We start from the raw sequence: 24,098 nt of genomic DNA, 5'->3' as shown, positions 1-24,098 counted from the left end.
GGGAAAAGTAGATGTCCAAAAAGGACCTGGGTGTTCTTGTTCATAACCCTTTGAAAGCTAACAAGCAATTAGAAAGGCAAAGGTTATGTTCACCTTCATTCCAAGGGGACTTGAGTATAGGAATAATGAAGTCTTGCTCTAATTATATACAGCCTTGGTGAGACGCAGTTTTGGTCTCCTTACCTAAAGAAGGATATCATAGCCATAGAGGGAGTGCACCAGATTAATCCTGGGGATGGTGGGATTGTCCTATGAGGAAAGATTGAGGAGACTGGGTTTGTATTCTCTAGTGTTTAGAAGAATGGGAGGTTTCTAACTTAAGTGTACAATAGTCTTACAGGGCTCGACAAAGTAGACGAAGGAAGGATGTTTCCCTGCCAGAGCGGTCTGGAACTAGGGGACACAGTCTCAGAAGAAGAGATACACCATTTAGGACTGAGATGAAGAAGGATTTTTTTCAGTCAGAGGATGGTAAATCTTTGGAATTATTTTACCTCAAGAGGGTTGTGGATGCTCAGTCATTATGTTCAAAGCAAAAGTCAATAGATTTCTAATACCAATGACATTAAGGGATACAGGGATAGTGCGGGAAGATGGTGTTAAGGTAGATCAGCCATGATCTAGTTAAATGGTGGAGTAAGCTTAAGGGGCTGAATGGCCTATTCCTGCTCCTTTGTTCTACTGTACCATTTGTGGTACAAACTTCTGTAACATAGATCTCACACTCATTATATCACCAGCCCTTGCTTCATCTTTCCCTCCATTTAAAGTCCTCCTTAAAAAAAATTAGGCCTTGGCACACCCCCCACCCATCAAGTTCCCTCCTAGTCTTGCACAGCCTTTGCTGCACTAATAACATTTATTGCCACTTAATGATTGCCTTTAGAGATGCAGTTGGAGCATCTTCTCAAATTAGATTTAAACCACAGTATAGCATGTCAACCACTTCACAAACTTCTCTGAAGTTAACCCCCGGGTAGTAAACACAGGCTGTAGACATAAACATACTGACATTCAAAACAAAGTTTTAAGTAGTGATTTTCATTTCTAAATTGTAACAGGAATGCTGCTCTCTTATGCAAGAATATCATGTTGCAATTGGAGATGAAATATACAATGGCCTATACATTTGGCAATGTATTTTGTGGGTGCTAACATGTCCCTACTATGGCGGGCAGCAAGTGGCATACATCACTATAAAAATAAACATTCTTTACACATGCTTGAAAAAGGCACAGACCTTCTACATTTGGAAATAAGGAGCTAACACCTCCAAGATTGGTCTGTCAAGAGGCATGGCTCATATTGGCATGGGAAACCAAACTATGAGATTTTAACCTAAAAGCTAATTTTTCTACATTTACTTATCTGAATGTAGAGCCAGGGCAAGTCACTCTTGATAACCCCCCACTACTCATTCTTCACCACCTGCAACACCACTCCCAGCTTCTTTTCCTTTTCTCCACCATCCCTGAAATCTCATCCCTGCTCCCTAATCCCCACACCCATTTACCTGAGGCCAGCTGTGGGATTGTGACACGAGCAGCAATTCAACACTGCACATTTCTTCACTGCGGGCTGACGTTGCATAGGCTTCATGATAAACACATCCAAGGCCTGGTATTGGAGGAACATCGCTAATCAGAGGCAGGGAACATGTCCAAATTCCTAAACCTGTGTGTGCTGAACTTGGGTTTCGTAAGAAAGTCTGACAAAGTAGAATGTGGTGTTTTTCCTTCATTTCCAATGTGAAGATGAATGCAATGGATTAGAATTCACTCCATAGCACAATATGCAGTCACCACATTTTTTTCTAAGAACACATTTCATAATGCTAATGTATCCAGTTATGCAGAAATTGGGCAATATAATGCCGGAAATTTGCTTCAAGATATTGACTGCATAAAGTACTATAGAGTGGGCAAGTAGTTTTATTGAAACATCTGATAATGACGTTAGCAGATTTTATTACCTTTCAGGTTTATACATCAGCCATAACCACATATGATGTGATGGGGGCTATGGAAATGGTCACAATTCCAAAACTACACTGCAAACTTTACAGCTGCTCATCTCCCATGTGGTGGGAGCAGCCTCTGGATTTCAAACATGCAGTTTATTAATACAATGGTCAGGTATGTTTTTAAACTAGATAGAATTTTTACAACACAGAAATAGATCACTCACCCCCACAGATTTATGCTGGTGCTTTTTAAGATTCTGAGGAGTCTCACCTTACTTCATCTAGCCATTTTAACATAGCCTTTTGGGCAGAAAAGGAATACAAGGATATATTGAATTGTGACAGGAACATGTGGAAATATAATCAGAAATGCTCATGCTGTGAAAAAGCACTTTGCATTGCTTGGGCACAGATATGAATCAGCTGGAGCCCCAACCTGAGAACCACAGTGAGCTAGCTGTAAAAAAAAAATCCAAATTCAATATTGAGAACTTCAAAACAATTCTTATCAGAAACAAGATCTACAGGAAATACGTTTTGCACAGAATGCAATCACCCATGTAGACATACATTGTGAAATTTGAATTGTTTTGTCTCTTTATAAAACACATACAATTTTAAAAGATGACTTTGTTCAAAGAGTTTAGTCACTTATTAATCTAATTTTCAAGAACTAAGGCTACAACGCACCATATAAATACCACTTCTGATGTTTTGTAGGTGTTAATGCTTCGTGACCTTGTGAATTGCTTCCAGCCATTCCATTCAGATTTGAGAAATTATTCGCAAATTACGAAGTATTCAAAAGTATTTACATTACAGAACAGACCATTCAGCCCAACAGTCCACATCTGCTCCGAGAGGAGTTTTAAAAAAAATCTGCATTTTATTTTTATTTGTTCATAGGGTGTCCCGCCCGCCATGGCTAGGCCAGCATTTATTCTCCATTCCTAATGGCCCTTGAGAAGCTGGTGGAGAGCTGTCTTCTTGAACTGCTGAAGTTCATGTGCTGTGAAACACCCACTATGCTGTTAGGGAGGGAATTTCAGGATTTTGAGCAAGCCACACTGTGAAGGAACGGTGATATACTTCCGAGTCAAGCTGGTGAGTGACTCAGGGGAACTTGCAGGTGGTGGTGTTTCTATGCGTCTATTGCTCTTGTCCTTCTAGGTGGTAGAGGTCAGGGTTTGGAAGGTGCTGTTTAAGGAGCCTTGGAGAGTTGTTATAGAGTATCTTGTAGATAGCACACCGCTGTCACTGTGAATTGGTGATGGAGGGAGTGAATATTTAAGGTGTTGGTTGGAGGGGTTCAGCAAATGGGCTGTTTTGTCCTGGATGGTGTCATGTTTCTTGAGTGTTGTTGGAGCTGCATTCATCCCAGCAACTAGAGAGTATTCCATCGCATCCTGACTTGTAGCTAGTGGTCCAGCCTTGGTGAGGCAGAAGATGAGGTTTTCGCTGCAGAATTCACAACCTCTGACTTGCTCCTGGAGTCATAATCCTTTACAGCATAGGAGGCCATTCAGCCCATCAAGTTGATGCCAGCTCCCCATGTAGCAATCCAGTCAATCCCATTCCCCTGCTTGGTTACCGTAGCCCAGCAAATTTATTTCTTTCAAGTGCCCATCCAATTTCCTTTTGAAATTATTGATTGTTTCCGCATTCACCACCTTTGTGGATAGAGAGCTCCAGGAATCTGTAGCCACAATATTTATATGGCTCGTCCAGTTAGGTTTCTGACAGTGGTGAACATGTTGATGCTGATGGTGGAGGATTCAGTGATGGTAATACCATTGAACATCATGGGAATATGGTTAGATTCTCTCTTGTTGGAGAAAGCCATTGCTTGGCACATGCTGCACAAATGTTACTTGCATTAATCATTAGGCTGGATTTTACAATCCCCCACCGGCAGGTTTGATGGGTGGGCCGGGGTGTGGCTGTAAAATCCAGTGGGTGGCCTTCCATCCGCCGGCTTACCTGTCCCGACTTGCAGAAATCTTACAGAAGGCAAGCCATTAATGGTCACTAAAGGGTCTCATCCCACCTCTGCCGCTATTTACCCACGACAGGTGAAGAAGGCCCAAACCATACACCATGCAGGAAGCCCAACAGCTTTAGCTGCCCAGGCTGGTGCATCGGAGGCACACCTTCCCACAAGACCATTGCCCCCAACCAAGATTCCCAATCCCAGACTTACCTTGGTTCCTTGGCTTGGTGGGACTTCCTACTCCCAGAAGTGGCCTCTGCTGCTGGCTGACACTACTGGAACTACAAAGATGCCAGTGATCCGAGCAGCTCTCTAAAGCAGAACTTCCTCCCAAGAAAGGAGTGGATGTCTCACTCTGAAGCAATCAATTCTGGCCCCAGTGTTAAACTGGTGCAGGGCAGTCACTGGGAATGTGGCTGGGTGAAGGGGATTGTAGGGGGTCATCAAACTCAATGCTATTTTTTAAGGTTACGTCCTAAAACTCACCTACTGGTCATGGTGAACACAGGATCAGGAATAGGCCATTCAATTAGATCATGCCTGATCTGAATCTTAACTCCACCTACCCGTTTTGCTTCTGCAGCTTTAATTTACTTGCCAAACAAAAATCGTCAATCTCAGTTTGAAATTTTCAATAGACTTGGCCACAACAGCTTTGGGGAGATAAGAGGGTCTAGATTTCTACCGCTCTTTGTGCAAAGAACTGCTGCCTGACACCTGAATGGCCTAGCTCCAAGTTTAATATTATGGCCCCTGTTCTGGATTCCCTCAGTTAAAAAAAAACACCTCAGTTAGATCAGCCCAATAGGCAAGGGAATACAAGCCTCATCATTGCTACCTTTCTTCATAGATTAACCCAATATCATTTAGTTCAATAAAAGCAAAATACTGCGGATGCTGGAAATCTGAAATAAAAACAGAAAATACTGGATAAACTCAGCAGGTCTTGCAGTATCTGTGGAGAAAGAAACAGAGATAACAGGGGGTGGGAGGGGGATTTTCCTGTCCCGCCCGCCATGGCAATCATAGCGGGTGGGGAGGAGCATGCAAAGATCCATTGACCTTGGGGGTGGGAGGAGGGGGGGGATTTTCTGGTTTTGGGGTGAGTATGACTGGAAAACCCTGCTCAACATTTCATCTTTAAGGCCACTATAACATTCCAGAGGTCTGGTACTCCAGAACTCAAGTTTAAAATTTAAAAGTGTTTAAAAGTTTACTTATTAGTGACAGAAGTAGGCTTATATTAACACTGCAATGAAGTTAGTGTGAAAATCCCCCAGTTGCCACACTCTGGCGCCTGTTCAGTTACACTGAGGGAGATTTAGCATGACCAATGCATCTTACTAGCACGTCTTTCGGACTGTGGGAGGAAACCGGAGCACCTGGAGGAAACCCACGCAGACATGGGGAAAATGTGCAGACTCCGCTGGGAATCAAACCCAGGTCCCTGGCACTGTGAGGCAACAGGGTGCTAATCACTGTAGCACTCTTAATCAGGTCTAACAAATCTTTATAGAATGAAAGTAACTTCCATCTCTCTGAATTCCAGACTCCTCAAGACAACATACTTGTTTTCAGTGACTTCTGTAGTTGGATCTTTCTGTTCCTCTACAAAGTGTTACTCCATTATGTTTTTGTCTGGATATATCTTTAATATTCAACCACTTTCCTTGAGAGAAATAAATAAAAGTTGGGTGGGTTTGCAGAATCATTCATTTTTGCTGGATTCTGATTATTGTTCAATTTATACTGTTCCGTGCACATTTATTTTTCATGTTCCTCATTAAAGTAAGTTCCTGAGATTTCAGACAACATTTTGGTATTAAGGAGCACGTAGACTGTATAATTTACTTTGGTGGTACTGAAGACATTTTTAATTCTATTCCAACTGTTGGAAAGAGGTTGGTGAGCATTGTGATTGTCACAGATTACAATTGTTTTGTAATTTTGTATTTAATTTTGTACTTATGTTTAACTTGTTTCACAGTTGCAGAATCATTAGTCTGCATAAATAAATCCCCCCTCAGTCTCAGACGCCAGTGTGACCTACCCTTAATGCAGCACCTGTAGCATAATTGATTTGACCATTAATTGCCAGATCCTTCAATGTTGCAGTGAAAAGAAGCATGTAGCACGATCCTAACAGGTTTAGTCCTCGTCCAAAAACTGTCATTACACTGTTAAATAAATTTGACCTTGCTGTTGAATGAGAGCTTAATAATCCAAATGAGTAGATTTAACTCATGACACGTTGTCAAATCGAATCAACTCAATGTGCAAAGCCTCCTTGAAGTGCAGAATTCTGAACAAGAGACGATGCAGCACAGTTTAAGCATTCCAATTTTGTAAAGTAAAAAATATTTTATTTCACAGTCTTTCCAAAACAGCAGTTGCACATTGATCTTTTGGCATCCATGAGAAATTAGTTAATGCATGAAATCTAGCTTGCACCATGTTTGGAATATGTCATCAAAATTCAGATCAAAAACTATATTCACAGAGTAACCCATAGCAAAGTGCTGTTTAAGATCGTGGTTCTGTGGTTTAATGAAGCAATCATAATTCCTGCTATCTTACTAGAGCTTTGATTAGATTGTTTGCACAGGATGAGATCTAAAGCCATTGCAACAAAAGGGTTCAATGAACAGTGAGCTGTGTATCAAACTCAGAATCTAAATGAGTAACACGTTCTCAGTGAGAGATGTTTAATACAGCTAGATGTTCAGTTCACAACTCGCCTCTATCCACAGATTCCTCATTCAGTGACTGAATCTCTCACCTTGGGACTGATACCCTGTCCCAGATTCTCGATCCATTGCTGCATTTCTGTTCATGATCTACCTTTCCACAACTGAAGCCCTGTCCCCTGGATCCATCTTGCTTTTGTACACTCAGCAAAACAAGCAAAGGATGACAGAGGCGGGAGACATAACATTAATCTACTTCTTGCCTAGAAAACTTGTCTCTCAATCTTAATTTGGATCCTGTGCAGCTAGATCTCAACCCAAAAATCTTTCAACAAATTCATTTACCCTGAAGATACAGACAGCTTGATGTTCAATACATCTAATTCCTGTTGAAAACAGCAGGCTGCACCTCCCAAGATATCAGCAGCCATCTTTTTTATCTCATCCTCCTTAACAGAGATCCACAGACCTTTTTGCTACTGTCCTTTTCTGCAATCCTCTCCTTCCTTTATACATCTGAAGCCCTTTTCTAGTCCCCACATGGAAATTTACAACTATTTATTTTTCCGATAAAGAACTGCAGTCCGCATTCTCCTTCTCGAAGGTGAACAGCCACCATCCTTCCTCCAGAGTTTTGCAGCCCTTCTCCGCTGCCACACAAAAACACTCAGATCTTTTTCTCCTTCCCCACAAAGAAATTGAACTGCCCCTCCAGCCTCACGTGCACATGTACACTTCTTCTCTGGCCTTCGAGAAAGATACACATTTCTCCTTCCCTCTGCAGAGATTAGTAGGCCTCCGCCTCCTCAGAAATTTGCAGCTCTCAGTCTCTATTTTAAAATGAATCCACTTCTCTTGTATTGCCCTCCTACAGTCTATCTTCAAGGCAGGAAGATTTACTGCAGTTTGATATTTATGAAGAGGGAAGCACTTTGTTTCCCTTTCAAAGTACTTAAGTTACAAACAGCTAAAGAAAAACATGGCAACAGAATTTAGTTCCTGTGCTGCTTTTCAACCGAGGAAACAGATTAGGCCCTTCAGCATCTTCAGCTTTTTCTGCAATTGTACTCCAAATCCTTTGATATCCTTGCCAAATAAAAATCTATTAATCTCAGTTTTGATGTTCCAATTATCCCATCATTCAAAACCTTCTGAGGAAGTTCCAGATTCCACTACTTTTCAAAGTACAGTATTTCCTCATGCTACTCCTAATTGGACTTGCTCTAATTTTAAGATTATATCTTCTTATTCTGACACCCGATCAGAAATGTTTCAATCTACCCCACCAAATCCCTTCACTGTTTTAAACACCTCAGTTAGATTACCGCATAACCACCTGAACTGAAAGGAATGCAAGTCAGGTGTATGCAATATGTCCTCATAATTTAACACTCTAAACCCCAATATTATTCTGGCAAATTTATGCTGAATCCCTCATTGGCCAATTATCCTTCTGAAGGTAGTGTGTCCAAAACTGAATGCAGAACTCCAGGTAGGACTTTGTCTGTGTTCTGTACAACTGAAGCATCATTTTCTTTCCTTCCTATTCCACAGCCTTTGAGGTAAAATCCAATACTGCATTATTGATTACCATTCAGACCAGAGGATCAGCTGTTAATGATAAAGGAAAATGTCCAACCCCAATGTAACAGCTGTGTTTTTCTATTCTCTGAATTATATCAGGATCAACCTTGATGGCTGTTTGAAGTCGCAATATCCCTTCATCATCCAACAGCCCAACCTTATTTTCAATCTGTCCTTCCAGAAACCTCACAAAAATAAGGAATCAAACATTCTAAACTTAAGTAAAATATCACGGCAAATAAGATGAGGTCTATCTCAAGCTCCAAGGACATATTGCAAGCCAACGGCAGAGTGCACCAGCTTGGCCACTGTCCAAATCCTAGATTCCTTGACGCCATATATTGTCTTGTGGAATCGCTTCTGGCATATTACCTGGGATCTTGAAGCCAGTTTCCTGTTGCAGCAAGTCCAATGGCAACAGAACTGAAAGGACGATACTGAACCTCCCACATCTGAAGTGGTACAGCAACTGGGTGAGAAAAAACAGTATTAAACATGCAGTTAAGCAAAAACTCCATTAACACTCCATTTCTTTACTTTTCAGTTCTCTGCTGGAGGCACCAGTCTGCGCTGAGTTACTCTTCAATGGTCTCCAGTACCATTATCTAATGAAGTAGCAGAACAGGTTCAAGGGACAGAATGGACATCAGAGTGTTCCTAAGTCCCTCTTCCAGGTGATCATTCTTTATGCCTGAGCTAAACAGCATGTGTTATCAGGCCACACAACTAGCACAGTCATACTCTATTGTGTTCTCATTCCATCACCACACACACATTTGGATACCTTGGCTGATGTTTTCGCCCAAAGCTCAGTAACATGTAGGCAAATTGCTTCATGTCAACTGCTACCACAGCCAACATCAGTTAAAACAGATCAAAGATTAAACCTGGGAGTTTCCTGATCTGCTAAGCTCAGTGATGTGCCAGGCAATAGACCTGATAACAACATTCATGAGTCAAGGTGTAGAAGTCCAATAAGTTAAATATTCCCAGTGTATCTGCAGAACAGAGAGACATTACCTCAGTCACACTACTTGGCAATAAACGGCAAGATTCATTTGCAAGTTAGATATAAAAATAAATTAAACAGAAAGAAATAATGGGAAGATATTCAATGTGAAGGTAGTATAAAAGGCCCAAATCTGTAAGAGGAATATTTGGTGGACAAGGACTGGGAAAAAGTACGTTTGAATAGGAGATGCTGTATCAAGCCACGGTGATGAGGATGGACAGACTGCCTGCGACTGATATTGCCATCATTAAATTGGTGTTGTATCACTGATGGCCTAAAGCTGCAGGTAAGATGAAGGTTGGCATTACTAATTGTAGCTTTAGGTCATCATCAGACACATGCTGAAACTCATCCCGTGTTATCAGGAGTTTCAATAATTTGTTTGCAACATCTGCAATCAGTAAGGTAGCACTTTTCACCTCTGCATTAGAAAGATGACACAAAACCACACTGTCCAGCACCAGTCGGCATACCTGTCTCTCCAGGTGAAAGCTGCAGTGTATAATGGGTACATTTGCTTGCACATATGTCCTTAGGTAAAAGTTGAACCTCAAAGGTCCCCTGTAGCTGAGCAATCCACATCAACAGGTCCCCATCATGATCTCTCACCTGTGTAAAAAAAATCTATCAGCACTTCTCTCAGTTCACAGTTTATTCACATGGCTATTCTAGTTGCCCGAATGACTAAGTCTATAACCATCTGTATCAAAGAAATAAACCAGGACATAATTCCCTAGGGTCCAGAAACAGCTGTACAATTATTTTTGCGGATGCCATCCGGAAACAAAACACAACTTCTGTATCAGGTACATCAATACTCATGCAACTGCAATAAAACATGGGCCAATCAATCATTCACATTCTGATTCAACTAAAAAACAAATATTGTTTTACCTTTACAAATGTGTCTTCCATGACGCCATTCTCTTCTCGTGATGCCATCAGCAACCAGTTGGACTCTGCCAATTCCACTACCGGAGGGAGGAAGTAGGGTCGCTGATAAAATGCACGGATCACTTTTGCAGCTGTTTTGTTGCAATTCTTCCTGTGTAGAGATAACTGTCTTATCTATAGTCATCATTCAATGGCTGAAACTCACTCCAGCAGCCTCAGCTCAGTCTACAGAAACAAGACTGTAACATCCACTAGTGGGAAATTTGTTTGCAATTTGCCTCAGTTCACCATACCCATTTAGCTCCTATCAGTCTGCCAATTCAAGGACGATCACCACTGTCTCAGAGTCTAGATGAATATACAAACCAAAACAAATACCATGCACAATGACGGATTGCTAAAGCATTCAAGTGAAACACAATGTGAAGAGAGAAAAGATCCTCGAGTGAGAGTGGAAGTCTGCAAAATTAATGATTTACCAGAAGGTTGGCATCAGCAGGGCATGTGTTTTCCGGATGAAGATTGGAATCCTTCCAATGATGATATAGCATGACATGGGAATGACGATGTGAAAAACCAAACTGAGATAGAAGGATTACATATGGACGGATGTTATTGGAAGAGGTCAACAAGGAGAGAGTTGTGGGAGTGCAATGCCATGACATCCATGACAAGTCTGGTTCTGATAACTGACAAATCACAACAGCCAATTAATAATTAGCTAAGCAGGAAATGTTATGAATGAATCAGATGGGAGAGGGTTAAAACTCCATTTACTGATTAGGAGGTATTCAAATAATCAGTGCTCGAGTATTGCTGAAAAAAAGAGACATGTTGAAGCTTTTTGTCTTGCCCTCATCTGAACAATTTCCAAGAATACTGACACAAGGGGAAACAACAATTTATACAATATGAGAAGTGTTGATTGGCAAGTAGACTCTGATTGGTAGAGGCATTGCCATAGAGAATGCACCAGGTGACTGGCAGTTAACTGACTAGCGCTATTTGAAATTTAAACCAGGAGGTTTGACCCTAAGTGGTCAAGGCATTGCCCTGAGGAATGAACCAGCGAATGGCTGTCACATATTTTGTTTAGTGTACATGTTCTTTCTCTCTGCAAAGAACAAGACCCTGTGTAATAATATACATAGTTTCCAGGACACGTAAATGTGCCACACTGCAAGCCCAAATGACAATTTTAAATTGGTTGTCAGCATAATTTTTAGCACACAGATTATTTAGCAAATGTCCAATCTCAGAATCACATTTAATGTTGGACACTTGTGTTTTGAGTTTTGTGTGCACGGGCATTCTTTATAAAGATGTAAATGACAGTGCTGTTGTTCCAGAGTGAATAGCCAAACCTTATGGTCAGATCCAAACAGATCAAACAGTAGTTTTGGTTTGTGTTTACAACAAATTTACATGTCAATTCATGATTAACAGCCTTTTTAAACACATATGGATATGTTGGCATAAATTACATCTCCCTAATTCCCAAGAGATTTGCCAACTTTAATAGAGTATGGAATCACAACTGAAAAGTTAAGAATGATCAGAATCAAGAAACCTGGAGTGATGTTTTCAAATGGACTTCTTAAAAAGTACTCCGATCCTGAAGAAATGACGGATAGGACAAACTGCTGAATTGTTAGTTTGACATTTACATAGAGGCAAGGGGCAACAAAGTAAATTAAAGGGCTTCTGAATAGAATAACAGTTTCAGAAACAGAAAGACATTTTTGCAGTAGGAATTGGAAGTTTGAGAATTCAGTTCAGAGAGAGGTTTGGCTGTTCCAGTAAACTAAGTTCGCAGACTATACGTAGAATAGAGTAACAGTTAAATGAAAAAGATAACGCCAAATGAAACAGAAAATAAAGGTAGCTACAGAGACTCGCTCTCCATCCTATTTAGGCACAAAGCAGAGTGATGGAACAGCATGTCAACAGGGGAGGAAACTTAATTCAATATATCAATTATTAAATAATACAGCTAGTGAATCCAAAATATTACTTCAAGAGCATCTAAATTCATAGCAAATTCCACCACCATCCTGCCCAACCCAATCTCTACAATCTTCCCCTGCTTTATAAACCAAATACTCCCCAACTCCCTGCCTTCAATCCACTGACTGGCCTGTTGTGCAAGCCTCTCCTTTCACTTGCTGTTGGTAGCAGGTTTCTCAGCTGCTTTGATCCCACTCTCTGGAGCACCTTCTCTCAAATGCCTTTATATCTTCACCTCGCTCTCCTTTAACAACCTTCTCAAGCCCCATCTATTCTGTCTTGTTTTAGATCACCACCCCCCCCCCCCTCCCCCCTACTCACTGGCATCTGTGCAGCTATGTATTTCCATTGTGAAGTATCTTGGAATGGTTTGTTTATGTTAAAAGGGGATTATATGAAAGCACATTATTACTAATGTACCACATCAGGTCACAAGGACATAAATGTAATTCAGTCAAGATAGGAGGAAAATTGTCTTACTTAAAATGTGATCATTGTTTGGAATAACCTTTCAGGATTCAAAGGCTAGTTATCTAGGCACACTAGAGTGATTGGCATTAGTAAATATAATGGAATTTTCCCATCACTGACCACTTATGGGACTTTTATGTCATCATCTAAGCTGGAATTATGAAATAAAAACAAAGTGCTGAAAAAACTTAGCAGGTGTGGCAGCATCTTTGGAGCAGGTCGAATCCAATATGACTCTTCTTTGGAATTTCAAAGAATTTATACATAAATGGTGAAGGAATTATAAAATACTTCCGTCCAGTCTTCACATACTGTCAGACAGTAAGGATACTATGTACTGTTGCGAATTTCTAAGTTTATTTATTAGTGTCACAAGTAGGCTTACGTTAACACTACAATGAAGTTGCTGTGAAAGTTCCCGAGTTGCCACACTCTGGCATTTGTTTGGGTACACCGAGGGAGAATTTAGCACGGTCAATGCACCTAACCAGCACATCTTTCAGACTGTGGGAGGAAACCGGAACACCTGGACGTAGACACGGGAAGAATGTGCAAACTCCGCACAGACAACGACCCAAGCCGGAAATTGAACCCGGGTCCCTGGTGCTGTGAGACAGCAGTGCCACTGTGCCGTGCCATATGTTTTCAAAAATAACTTTTAGTAAAGGAATTGAATTTTAAACATAGAGGAATATAATGACTTGGTTGAGAAACTGGTAAACAGAACTGGGGATACACAGTTGTTTCATGAAGGGATTTAAATTATTCATATCATTTCTAGGTCCAAGAAGCTAAAAACACCCTTATAAAGAGGATAGGGGTGAGGTTCTTGGTGGAGCAAGCAAGTCTCAAAGAGTGCCAATAACTCAATTGGAGATATAAATTAATAATGTGAGTCCCAAAATCAAAGTGTTGTTTTGAAAGCAAAAGAAAATTAACTTAAGTTTCTATTTGGAGCTGTGCCAATGAGCTGTGGGAGTTAAAGGTTCCTTTGATTTATCTGTGTGTATTTTCTTACAGAAAATGTGCAGTTTAGCTTGCAGACAGGCAGAAAGAGAGAGAGAGAGACTGCCAGTAGCTACAACGTGGCTGTGGAAAAGACTGAATTTTGATGAAAATACAGCAAAGGATTAGGAGAAACTAATAGCATTTACCACACAAGCCTTGTGTCTTACCACTGAATTGCCCACCGCACAAGTCTCTTTCGATGGACCTTTTCTAAGAAGGCACCAGGACTATTCTCCAGCGAGTGATGAGAGTCCCAATAACTGCAGACCTTTGTGTCCTGCAGTGCTGGATGATCACTGTATAACTGCAAAAGAGACAGCAACTTCAATCAGGCATGTGCCCAAATCTTATTAACTATCTGCTCTCCATCCCCATCTTCAATGTTACCCAGTTCACCAGCTTCCCTCTTATGCCCTAAACTACATGATCCATCTCTGCTCAACAACCTCTGCCCCCAACCCACCCACCCACCATCTGCACTCTCCCAACCTCATCCAGTCACTTCCCCTGGGAGAAATACAATGCAATTTCAGATTCCCAACGGCAATGACAGGACTGCTGGAGTCACCATCATTGCAAGGTAAAATTTGGATTTGTTGCTCTTTGATCTCACTCCACGTACCAAGGCAGGACACCTCACACCCTGATGGAAAAAATAAGCAATGAGATCAAGAATTCAAAGATTAAATAGATCACAAATCCATAATCAGAAAGTTCATCAAGAATGTTTTAAATTTCTAAATCTGCCAGGGTTAACAAGTGAAGGCATTAACCTTCACATCAATCACAAGGTTCATCAGTTTGGACATTTGCTGTTCCTCATTCCCTTCAGCTCAGAAAGGGCACTGTAACTTTAGAGCTAAGTTCTGAGACAGATTCACAGTCATAGTGTACAAACTAAGGAAGCAAGGGGCAGGGTTGTACACTTGGAAACTTTATTTTTCTCAGAGGATGACTGACATGTGAAACAGGATTCCGGAAATGGTTGTGAAGGCTTTTTTTAAAAAACCTATAAAGGAAAGCATTAGATGGATATTTGGCGCTTCAGCAGGAAACCAGTTAAGGATGGGACAAAATACATGTAGGCCTGATGGCCTCTCCTCATTCTAGAGTCAAACATTTAAAAAAATCTTGCATCTACTATTGTCCAATTTAACCCATCCACATGCACAGGATTAATGTCTTGTTTGTTAGCTGTGGATGTAGTGATTAAGACCAAAACTAGATTTTTGGGAGCTCCAGCAGTAAAGCATGAGGACTCCTGCCTAGAGGTACAGAGCACAAGACAGAGCACAAGACCTCATTATCGGACACGTATTATCAAATATAACATTGGAACATTGCGAGGGGACAATTTCCACATGCGGAAACTAGAGTTTGAAGCTTAGTTGGGCACTAGCCCAGTGGTTATGTCAGCTGACCCTGATTATAGTATCAGTGGCTCCTGTGCCCACTGTACATTGTGCGATTGTCTATTCATTTATGAAGTGGAAAAGAGGTTTTTAAAAAAACTTCTTATTGACTGACCTGAGTTAGGAATGGTACCGTAAACTCTCTCTGTGCAACCCATTTTTCAGCTCCATCTGTTATTTTGAGGGGCAGATTCTGACGCAGGTAATTTTGGAGAACAACTTTTGGATCCACCTTGTGGAGAGATTCCACTGTAGGGTGTTTTTGGCATACCTAAACAAATAGGTACACAAATACAAGGCTTCTAAAGAAACTGTACCAGCTCAAAGTTGCAGGACTAGTAATTTGCCATGATAAAAACAAACTTAGGGCAGCATGGTGGTGCGGTGGTTAGTGCTGCTGCTTCACAGCTCCAACGACCTGGGTTCAATTCCAGCCTCAGGCAAATTCCATGTGTGCATGTGTGTCCTGCGATGGACTGGTGTCCCATCCTGTGTACCTGCTTAGCACTGTGCCTGTCAGGATAAGTCTGTCTCTCCATGACCTTGAAGTGGAGTTAGTAGTTAAGTCATATCAAGCTGTGATTCTTTCTGGTTGTATCTTGGTATGGCTCCTGCTCTGCCCAAGACCGCAAGAAACTACAAAGGTTGTGAATGTAGCCTAATCCATCACGCAAACCAACCTCCCATCCATTGACTCTGTCTACACTTCCTGCTGCCTCGGCAAAGCAGCCAGCATAATTAAGGACCCCACACACCCTGGACATTCTCTCTTCCACGTTCTTCCATCAGGAAAAAGAGACAAAAGTATGAGGTCACGTACCAACCGACTCAAGAACAGCTTCTTCCCTGCGGCCGTCAGACTTTTGAATGGACCTACCTTGCATTAAGTTGATCTTTCTCTACACCCTAGCTATGACTGTAACACTACATTCTGAACTCTCTCCTTTCCTTCTCTGTGAATGGTATGCTTTGTCTGTATAGCGTGCAAGAAACAATACTTTTCACTGTATACTAATACGTGTGACAATAATAAATCAAATCAAAAAGTGTAAATGGAGTAGAATCAAACTTCTGTCTACAATAGTTTTACTTCAAAATCCCTACAAAAGCACCCAATCTCACTACAGCATAGTTTGAAGATGGTCGGCATCCTTCAAATCGTCCCCATCTGTGCACAAACCTCGCGAGTGCAGAAAAGCAACTCAATTGTGGTGCCCAGTACTTTCCTGAGCTTAAACATGTATGCCTTCCAATGCAAGGTCATCAGGAGTTCAAGCCTGGGCTGATTTCCCCCCTTCTTCCTTGTGTGTGAGCAAGGAGGCCAATTATTGTGCCCTAACTGCCCCCACTAACTGAGATGAGCTAACTCAGTGAAGACGGGACAACGTTTTGATCTGTACCACACAGTGGTACAGTAGTAATAATCTTTACTCACTGGGTTTTCATGAAAACTCCTGTTCTCCAAACACTATTGAAAGTTAGAAATAGTCTACCACAAGTAAATCAAATTATAATTTACATTTCAATGCACTGGTGAATTAATTGCAAATAAGAAACATACGCTTGGGTCAAAAGAGCTATGTGTTTCTATCAACATAGTTCACCTCAGATATGCCTATGAAACAGTCTGACAAGCTATTTCAGAGATAATGAAAAACACCTAACCCCATCCCCCTTGATCATAGAACCTCTACAATGCAAAAGGAGGCTCTTTGGCCCATCTGGTCTGCACTGACTCTCCCTCAGAGCATCTTACCCACACGAACACAGGGGGAATGGTGTGATTCCTCCCACAGTCTAAAAATGAGCAGGTTAGGTGGATTAGCCATGTTAAATTGCCCATTAGTGTCCCAACATGTGTAGATTAGATGGATTAGCCATGGTAAATGTGTAGGATTACAGGGATAGGCTGGGGGAGAGGGCCTTGTAAGATACTCTGTCAGAGAGTTGGTGTAGACTTGATGGACTGAAAGGCTCCTTCTGCACTATAGGGATTCTGTGAACGTGCAAACTCCATACAGTCACCCAAGGCCAGAATTGAATGCTGAGAGGTAGTAGTGCTAACCCCAACATCAATGTCATTTGAGGTATGAATGATATGAATACGCTCAATGGAGGTCCTACTCCAGCTTTATAATTTTAAAAACTCTTGATACACAGAAACTGAACTTACACTGATGCAGTCTGTGAGCTGTAAAGAATCTAGGCCTTTCTCAAAGTAATAGGGGTTCCTGATCAAGCAGTCACTGTTGGAGTATAACGTCCAGTCCCAGTAAGGCAGCAACTGAAGATAAGGAGAAATATGTTTCAATTAGAAATTCTCCATCATTTAAACTTGCCTCCAACTCACAGCTTGTATGAAGTATAGGGTAGGCGATAGCCTAGTGGTATTATCACTAGAATATTAATCCAGAAACTCAGCTCATGTTCTGCAGACCCAGGTTCGAATCCCACCATGGCAGATGGTGGAATTTGCATTCAGTAAAAATATCTGGAATTAAGAATCTACTGATGACCATGAAACCATTGTCGGAAAAACCCATCTGGTTCACTAATGTCCTTTAGGGGAGGAAAATCCGCCGTCCTTACCTGGTCGGGCCTATATGTGACTACAGAGCTACAGCAATGCGGTTGACTCTTAACTGCCCATGGGCAACTGGGGATGGGCAATAAATGCTGGCCAGCCAGCGATGCCCATGTTCCACAATGAATAAAAAAGTGAATGTAATTCCCTGTAAAAATAGCAACCGTGGTCTGGTGTGGAAAACACAATACTGGAGCTTTGACTGCCCTTGACCTGGAGCTAGTTCCCCTGATACCATCATTTGCTTTGGACTTGGGCCAGTATCCCAATCCAACCATTAATGTAGGCTTGGGGTCATGATCCTCAATACCATTCAGTTGCACAGTCCCAGAGCCAGAATCTCTGGCCAAGGTCTGCAGCTTGCTCGGATCACTGAAACCAGAACAAGCCTTGGCTAGGAACCAGGATTTTATTATTAAACTGCAGCTGAAATCACCAATACAGCATGAACAGGGACTGGATTCATTATCAGTCTAGTGTGAGCCAGAATCCCTGATAACACCCATCCAGGCTTGGCTGAAATCCCTATTGCCAGTTCTACCCTCAGCCTCAAACCCAAACAACAAAAACGCAGTTTGCAACGGAGCTGCTGGTTTATCATCCTTTCCCCCTTTAAGACCAGGCCAATATTTCCTGCAATGCTTGAAGAGTCATTTAAAAATGATCTTTATAAAACTACAGGCATACAATCCCAACATACCTAGTGACAATTTGGCCCATCTGAAATCATAAGCATCTCGATGTTGAAGATTAAAAACAGAACATGTTGGAAACGTTCAGCTAGCCAGTTTTTATTTCAGATTTTCAGCATGAGCAGGAATTTGCTATTGTCGATATAGTGATCTGTGATTGTTTGCAGTCAGGGCAGTGAGTCCAATTTAGCTGCTCTGGGTAAGTTACTAAATGACATGGTGGGTTGACTGGCTATGGATATAATTGCTGGGTAAAGTATATGCTGAATCCAGTGAGTAAATTCTGTGAAAATCATACACATTGCATGAATCAAACCCAAACCCTTCTTGATCTATTTAGATGACAGATCACCAAACACACGAGAGCTTGTCTGGATTGGGAACAGAAATTGACCATTCAGCCCCTCGAACCTGTTCCACCGTTCGTTTAGATCGTGGTTGATCTGCATTGACTCCATTTATCCTCCTTTGCTTATCCCTTTAATATCCTTAACCCAACAGAAATCTTCTCAGTCTCAAAATTGCAAATGATCTCCCTATGCCTCGTCCTTTGGGGGAGAGAGTTGCAGATTTCCATTATTCCTTGCAGAAAGGATTTCCTGATTTTACACCCAGCTGGCCTGTCTTTAATGTTCAGATTTTCTGCCCTTGTTCTTGGTTTCCCCACCGGACAAGATAATGCCTCCTGTATCTGTCTTATCGAATCTCCTCATCAACTTAAACTTTTCAATCAGATTGCCCCTGAACCTTCTAAACTCGAGGAATAGATGCCTAGTACAAATGCAGGTGCTGAATTATTGACTGTGTGCAGGCAGAGCGCAGTCTGTCTCAACCAGGACCTTCTATACCCTGTATAATCAACTTCAAATCAGATGTGTCTGAACTCATAGTGATAACATCCCTTATTATTGGATACGGATGCAGTCACGATCATGGATGAATTATGCATACCGCTCTGACAGCTGTTAACAGCGCAAGATGGGTTTTGTCAATATAACCAGCCCTTAAAATGACTGCATCATCAAGATGACAACTTCACTCGATTATTAAGTTTTATAGCCTTGGCTCCCACATCATTTTAAAGCCTCTTCAATTGTTATTTCGTAATAATTCTTAATTTCATTTTATTTCTCAAACAATTGAATAAACAAATAACCTCATTCAATTAGTGCATCAATTGTTTAGGGATTGCACAGAACTTGGTGCAGAAACGTTTGACCCAATAGTCCCTGCCAGTGTTTATTCTGCACACGAACCTCCTCCCAGTTTGCTGCTTTTAACCCTGTCACCATGACTTTGTATTCCTTTCTCCCTCATTCTTATTTAGCTTCACCATAAATGTATCTACACCACTTGGCTCGACTACTACTGGGGTGTGGAATGGACTGCCTGCAGTGATAGCGGAGTCAGACACTTTAGGAACATTTAAGCGGTTATTGGATAGGCACATGGAGCACACCAGGATGATAGGGAGTGGGATAGCTTGATCTTGGTTTCAGATAAAGCTCGGCACAACATCGTGGGCCGAAGGGCCTGTTCTGTGCTGTACTGTTCTATGTTCTAATAGGATAAATATCCTCCAGGGACAGCTTTAGCAGTTTGGGCTTAGAGATCAAAAGTCCAGGTAAAAAAGAATCACTAATTTTGGAAATCTTAAAAGGCTTTCAACATAATGCAATAATTGTCTTAACAAAATTGAAACCCCTGTCATTAAGGGACAGTCATGATGTGGAGATGCCGGCGTTGGACTGGGGTAAGCACAGTAAAAAGTCTCACAACACCAGGTTAAAGTCCAACAGGTTTATTTGGTAGCAAATGCCATAAGCTTTCGGAGCACAGCTCCTTCGTCAGATGGAGTGGATATCTGTTCTCAAACAGTGCAAACAGACACAGAAATCAAATTACAGAATACTGATTAGAATGCAAATCTCTACAGCCAGCCAGGTCTTAAATGTACAGACAATGTGGGTGGAGGGAGCATTCAACACAGGTTAAAGAGATGTGTATTGTCTCCAGACAGAACAGCTAGTGAAATTCTGCAAGTCCAGGAGGCAAGCTGTGGGGGTTACTGATAATGTGACATAAATCCAACATCCCGGTTTAGGCCGTCCTCATGTGTGCGGAACTTGGCTATCAGTTTCTGCTCAGCAACTCTGCGCTGTCGTGTGTCGTGAAGGCCGCCTTGGAGAACGCTTACCTGAAGATCCAAGGCTGAATGCCCATGACTGCTGAAGTGCTCCCCCACAGGAAGAGAACCGGTGTTCATTCATCCGTTTTCCATGCAGACGCTACGACAACGGATGAATGAACACCGCTCGACAATCACCAGGCAAGACTGTTCTCTTCCTGTGGGGGAGCACTTCAGCAGTCATGGGCATTCAGCCTTGGATCTTCAGGTAAGCGTTCTCCAAGGTGGCCTTCACGACACACGACAGCGCAGAGTCGCTGAGCAGAAACTGATAGCCAAGTTCCGCACACATGAGGACGGCCTAAACCGGGATGTTGGATTTATGTCACATTATCAGTAACCCCCACAGCTTGCCTCCTGGACTTGCAGAATTTCACTAGCTGTTCTGTCTGGAGACAATACACATCTCTTTAACCTGTGTTGAATGCTCCCTCCACCCACATTGTCTGTACATTTAAGACCTGGCTGGCTGTAGAGATTTGCATTCTAATCAGTATTCTGTAATTTGATTTCTGTGTCTGTTTGCACTGTTTGAGAACAGATATCCACTCCATCTGACGAAGGAGCTGTGCTCCGAAAGCTTATGGTATTTGCTACCAAATAAACCTGTTGGACTTTAACCTGGTGTTGTGAGACTTCTTAAGGGACAGTGACAGTGCAGATACAATATTTACTAAGGAACAAAATAGAGAGTTGTGGGAAATAGTTGTTCTTCAGACTGGAGGGATGTACATAATGGTGCTCCACTACATTGGTATCTAGACTGCCCTTTCTGATCATTAATAAAATTATTAGGATGTATGACGACAAGGCCTGCATTTGTTGCCCATCTCCAATTGCCTTCAAGGAGGCAAGGGTGAGCCACCTTCATGAACTGCTGCAGTCCATCTGGTGCAGGTACATCCAGTGCTGTTAGGGAAGGAGTTCCAGGATTTTCATCGAGTGACAATGAAGGAGTGGAGATATATTTTCAAGCCAGGTCAATGTATGACTTGGAGGGGAACTTGCAGGTGATGCTGTTCCCATGTATCTGCTACCCATGTCCTTCCAGGTGGCAAAGGTTGGAAGGTGCTCTTGAAAGAGCCTCAGTGAATTGCTGCAGTGCATCTTGTAGATGGTACACACTGCTGTCACTGTGCATTGGTGGTGGAGGGAGTAATTGTTCAAGTTGGCTGATGAGGGGGGCTGATGAAATGGACTGCTATGTGCTGGATAGTGCCCAGTTTCTTGAGTGCTGTTGGTGCCACATTCATCCAGGCAAGTAGAGAATATTCCATCACACTCCTGACATGCACCTTGTAGATGGTAGACAGGCTTTGGGGAGTCAAGAAGCAAGTTGCTCTCTGCAGCATTCCCTGTTTCTGAACTGCTCTTGTAGCCATCTTATTTATATGGCTGGTCCATTTCAGTTTCTAGTAAACAGTAACCTCCAGGATAATGCTAGGTAGGGATTCAGTGATTATTAAGCTATTGAATGTCAAGGGAAAATGGTTAGATTCTCTCTTGTTGGAGATGCTCATTGCTTGACACTTATGTAGCGCAAATTTTATTTACCATTTCTTCGCCCCAGGCTCAATATTGTCCAGGTCTGCTACATATAGAAACAGACTGCCTCAGTATCTGAGGTGTTTGCAAATGGTACTGAACATGGCAAACATCAGCGAATATCCTCACTTCTGATTTTACAATGGGAGGAAGGTCACTTTGAAGTACTGAAGATGGTTGGGCCTAGGACATGACCTGAGGAGTGGCAGCAGTGATGTCCTAGGACTGAGATTGGCATCCAACAACCATTACCATCTTTCTTTGTGCTAGGTAGCACTTCAGTCAATGGGGGTTTCCCCTGATTCCCACTGACTTCACTTTTACTAGCGCTCTTTGATGCCACACTCGGTCAAATGCTGCCTTGATGTCAAGAGCAGTCGCTCTCTGGTGTTCAGCTCTTTGTCCGTGTTTGAACCAAGATTCTAATGAAGTAATCTTGCCGAAATTCAGTGAGCAGGTTATTGCTGTGTAAGTGTCGTTTGATGGCACCGTCGCCAACACCTTCCATCACTTTGCTGATGATAAAGAGTAGACTGATACGGCAGTGAATGGCTGGAATGGATTAGATCTGTTTGTTGTAAACAGTGTGGCTTTTGCTACCAAATAAACCTGTTGGACTTTAACCTGGTGTTGTTAAACTTCTTACTGTTGTAAACAGGACATATCTGGGCAATCTACCACAATGTCAGGTGGATTGCCAATGCTGCAACTGTACTTAAACAGCTTGGTTAGGGACATGGCTAGTTTTGGAGTACAAGTCTTCAGTACTATTGCCAGGATGTTGTCAGGACCTCATAGCCTTCGCAGTATCAAGACCTGGACGTAGGTATACAGGCCAAAATTTCTAACATTGCAAGTGACATGAAGCTCAGAACTGTAGTAAAAATGAAGAGGATATTAACATATTTCAGGTGAAATAGGCGCATGGCAGATTAAATTTAATTCAGAGGAGTGCAGAAAGATGTATTTCTTTTTAGGAAGAATGAAGTGTAATATAAATTAACTGAATAATTTCAAACTTGGCGCAAGAGCAGAGTTTATGTACACAAACATAAAGATGGAAGGACAAGTTGAGAAGGCTGATAAAAAAGAGCATGTAGGTTGTTTGCCTTTACCAACGAAAGCATAGAGTATTAAAACTTATACTCAATCGCTATAAAACAGTGATTAGGCCTCAGCTGGAATAGTTGTTCAATTCTGGACACCACACTTTGGGAAAGATGTAACATTTAATTCAGAACCGAGCACAATGCTCCATCGTGGAAAATTGACATTGTAAAGTTCCCCTCACTTTAAACGGAGCCTCAAAGCCAAATATATGAGTCCTGATCAGACAATGGCCACGTGAATCCTAAGCCCAAATTCCAGACACCTCAAAATTAAAAACAAGCACATTCCTCCATTTCTGAAGTTCCAGAAGTTGTTCAGCAGCTCCCATCCTGCACAAGGGGGAAGGGGAGGAAACTGCACAAATAGAAGTATTTTCCACTGAAAGGAATCAATTATCCCCAAGTGTACAGTGCAAATAAAAAGGCGGAAGAATCTGGTGATCCAGTGGATCACTTGGCAGCTCAAGGCGTGTTGCTGCTATTCTTTGTGCATTTTGGATCTTTTATGTTGAACAACCCCGCGCACCCACTGAGAGATCAAAGTACATTCGGCGCAAGCTGGCAGTGAGGTCGAGGTAGATACCGACCTGAATGAGCAGAGCCCGGCCGCAGTAACTCAGGAAGCTGGAGCCGCGGCGGCTGCAAAGCAGGAGGCAGCCCAGCAAGAGGAGGACGCCGGCGGCGAAAGCGACCCTGGTGCCGCGGCCGCCGCCAGCAGCAGCAGCCCGGATGCGGGAGGCAGGGGGACCGCAGCGGAGCAAGGCTTCCAGCACCCGGCTGCGGTCCGAGGCGGAGGCAGGCAGCAGCCGGCTCCGGTACAGCTTCTCGAACTCGCCGTCAAAGTAGGAGAGCTTCCTGGACAAGGGCAGCGAGCGCAGCCCCGAGGAGCTCCTGCCCCGGCGAACCACCATCTCTGCCTCTCTCCCTCTGCCAAGATCACAGACATTGCCTT

General features: G+C 42.3%; 1 protein-coding gene across 2 annotated transcripts; it reads right to left on the bottom strand.

The window, feature by feature from the left end:
- Nucleotides 1–6,303: 6,303 nt before the first annotated feature.
- Nucleotides 6,304–24,072, bottom strand: LOC144502942 (uncharacterized). 2 transcript variants are annotated; one of them, XM_078227375.1, is made up of 7 exons: nt 23,734–24,072; nt 17,202–17,312; nt 15,144–15,299; nt 13,784–13,920; nt 10,131–10,281; nt 9,710–9,845; nt 6,304–8,693 (listed from the first exon to the last, which is right to left on the bottom strand). In XM_078227375.1, the coding sequence occupies exons 1-7, from the start codon at nt 24,055–24,057 to the stop codon at nt 8,593–8,595; spliced, it is 1,116 nt and encodes a 371-aa protein (XP_078083501.1). In that variant the 5' UTR covers nt 24,058–24,072; the 3' UTR covers nt 6,304–8,592. The 2 variants fall into 2 exon arrangements, with proteins under 2 accessions (XP_078083501.1, XP_078083502.1); XM_078227376.1 differs by lacking the exon at nt 9,710–9,845.
- Nucleotides 24,073–24,098: the final 26 nt, after the last annotated feature.

The sequence above is a fragment of the Mustelus asterias genome, chromosome 13, assembly GCF_964213995.1.
Source record: "Mustelus asterias chromosome 13, sMusAst1.hap1.1, whole genome shotgun sequence".
Classification (NCBI taxonomy): Eukaryota; Metazoa; Chordata; class Chondrichthyes; order Carcharhiniformes; family Triakidae; genus Mustelus; species Mustelus asterias.
The sequence above is the reverse complement of the archived record's forward strand: the minus strand, read 5'-3'. Positions and strand labels throughout refer to the sequence as shown.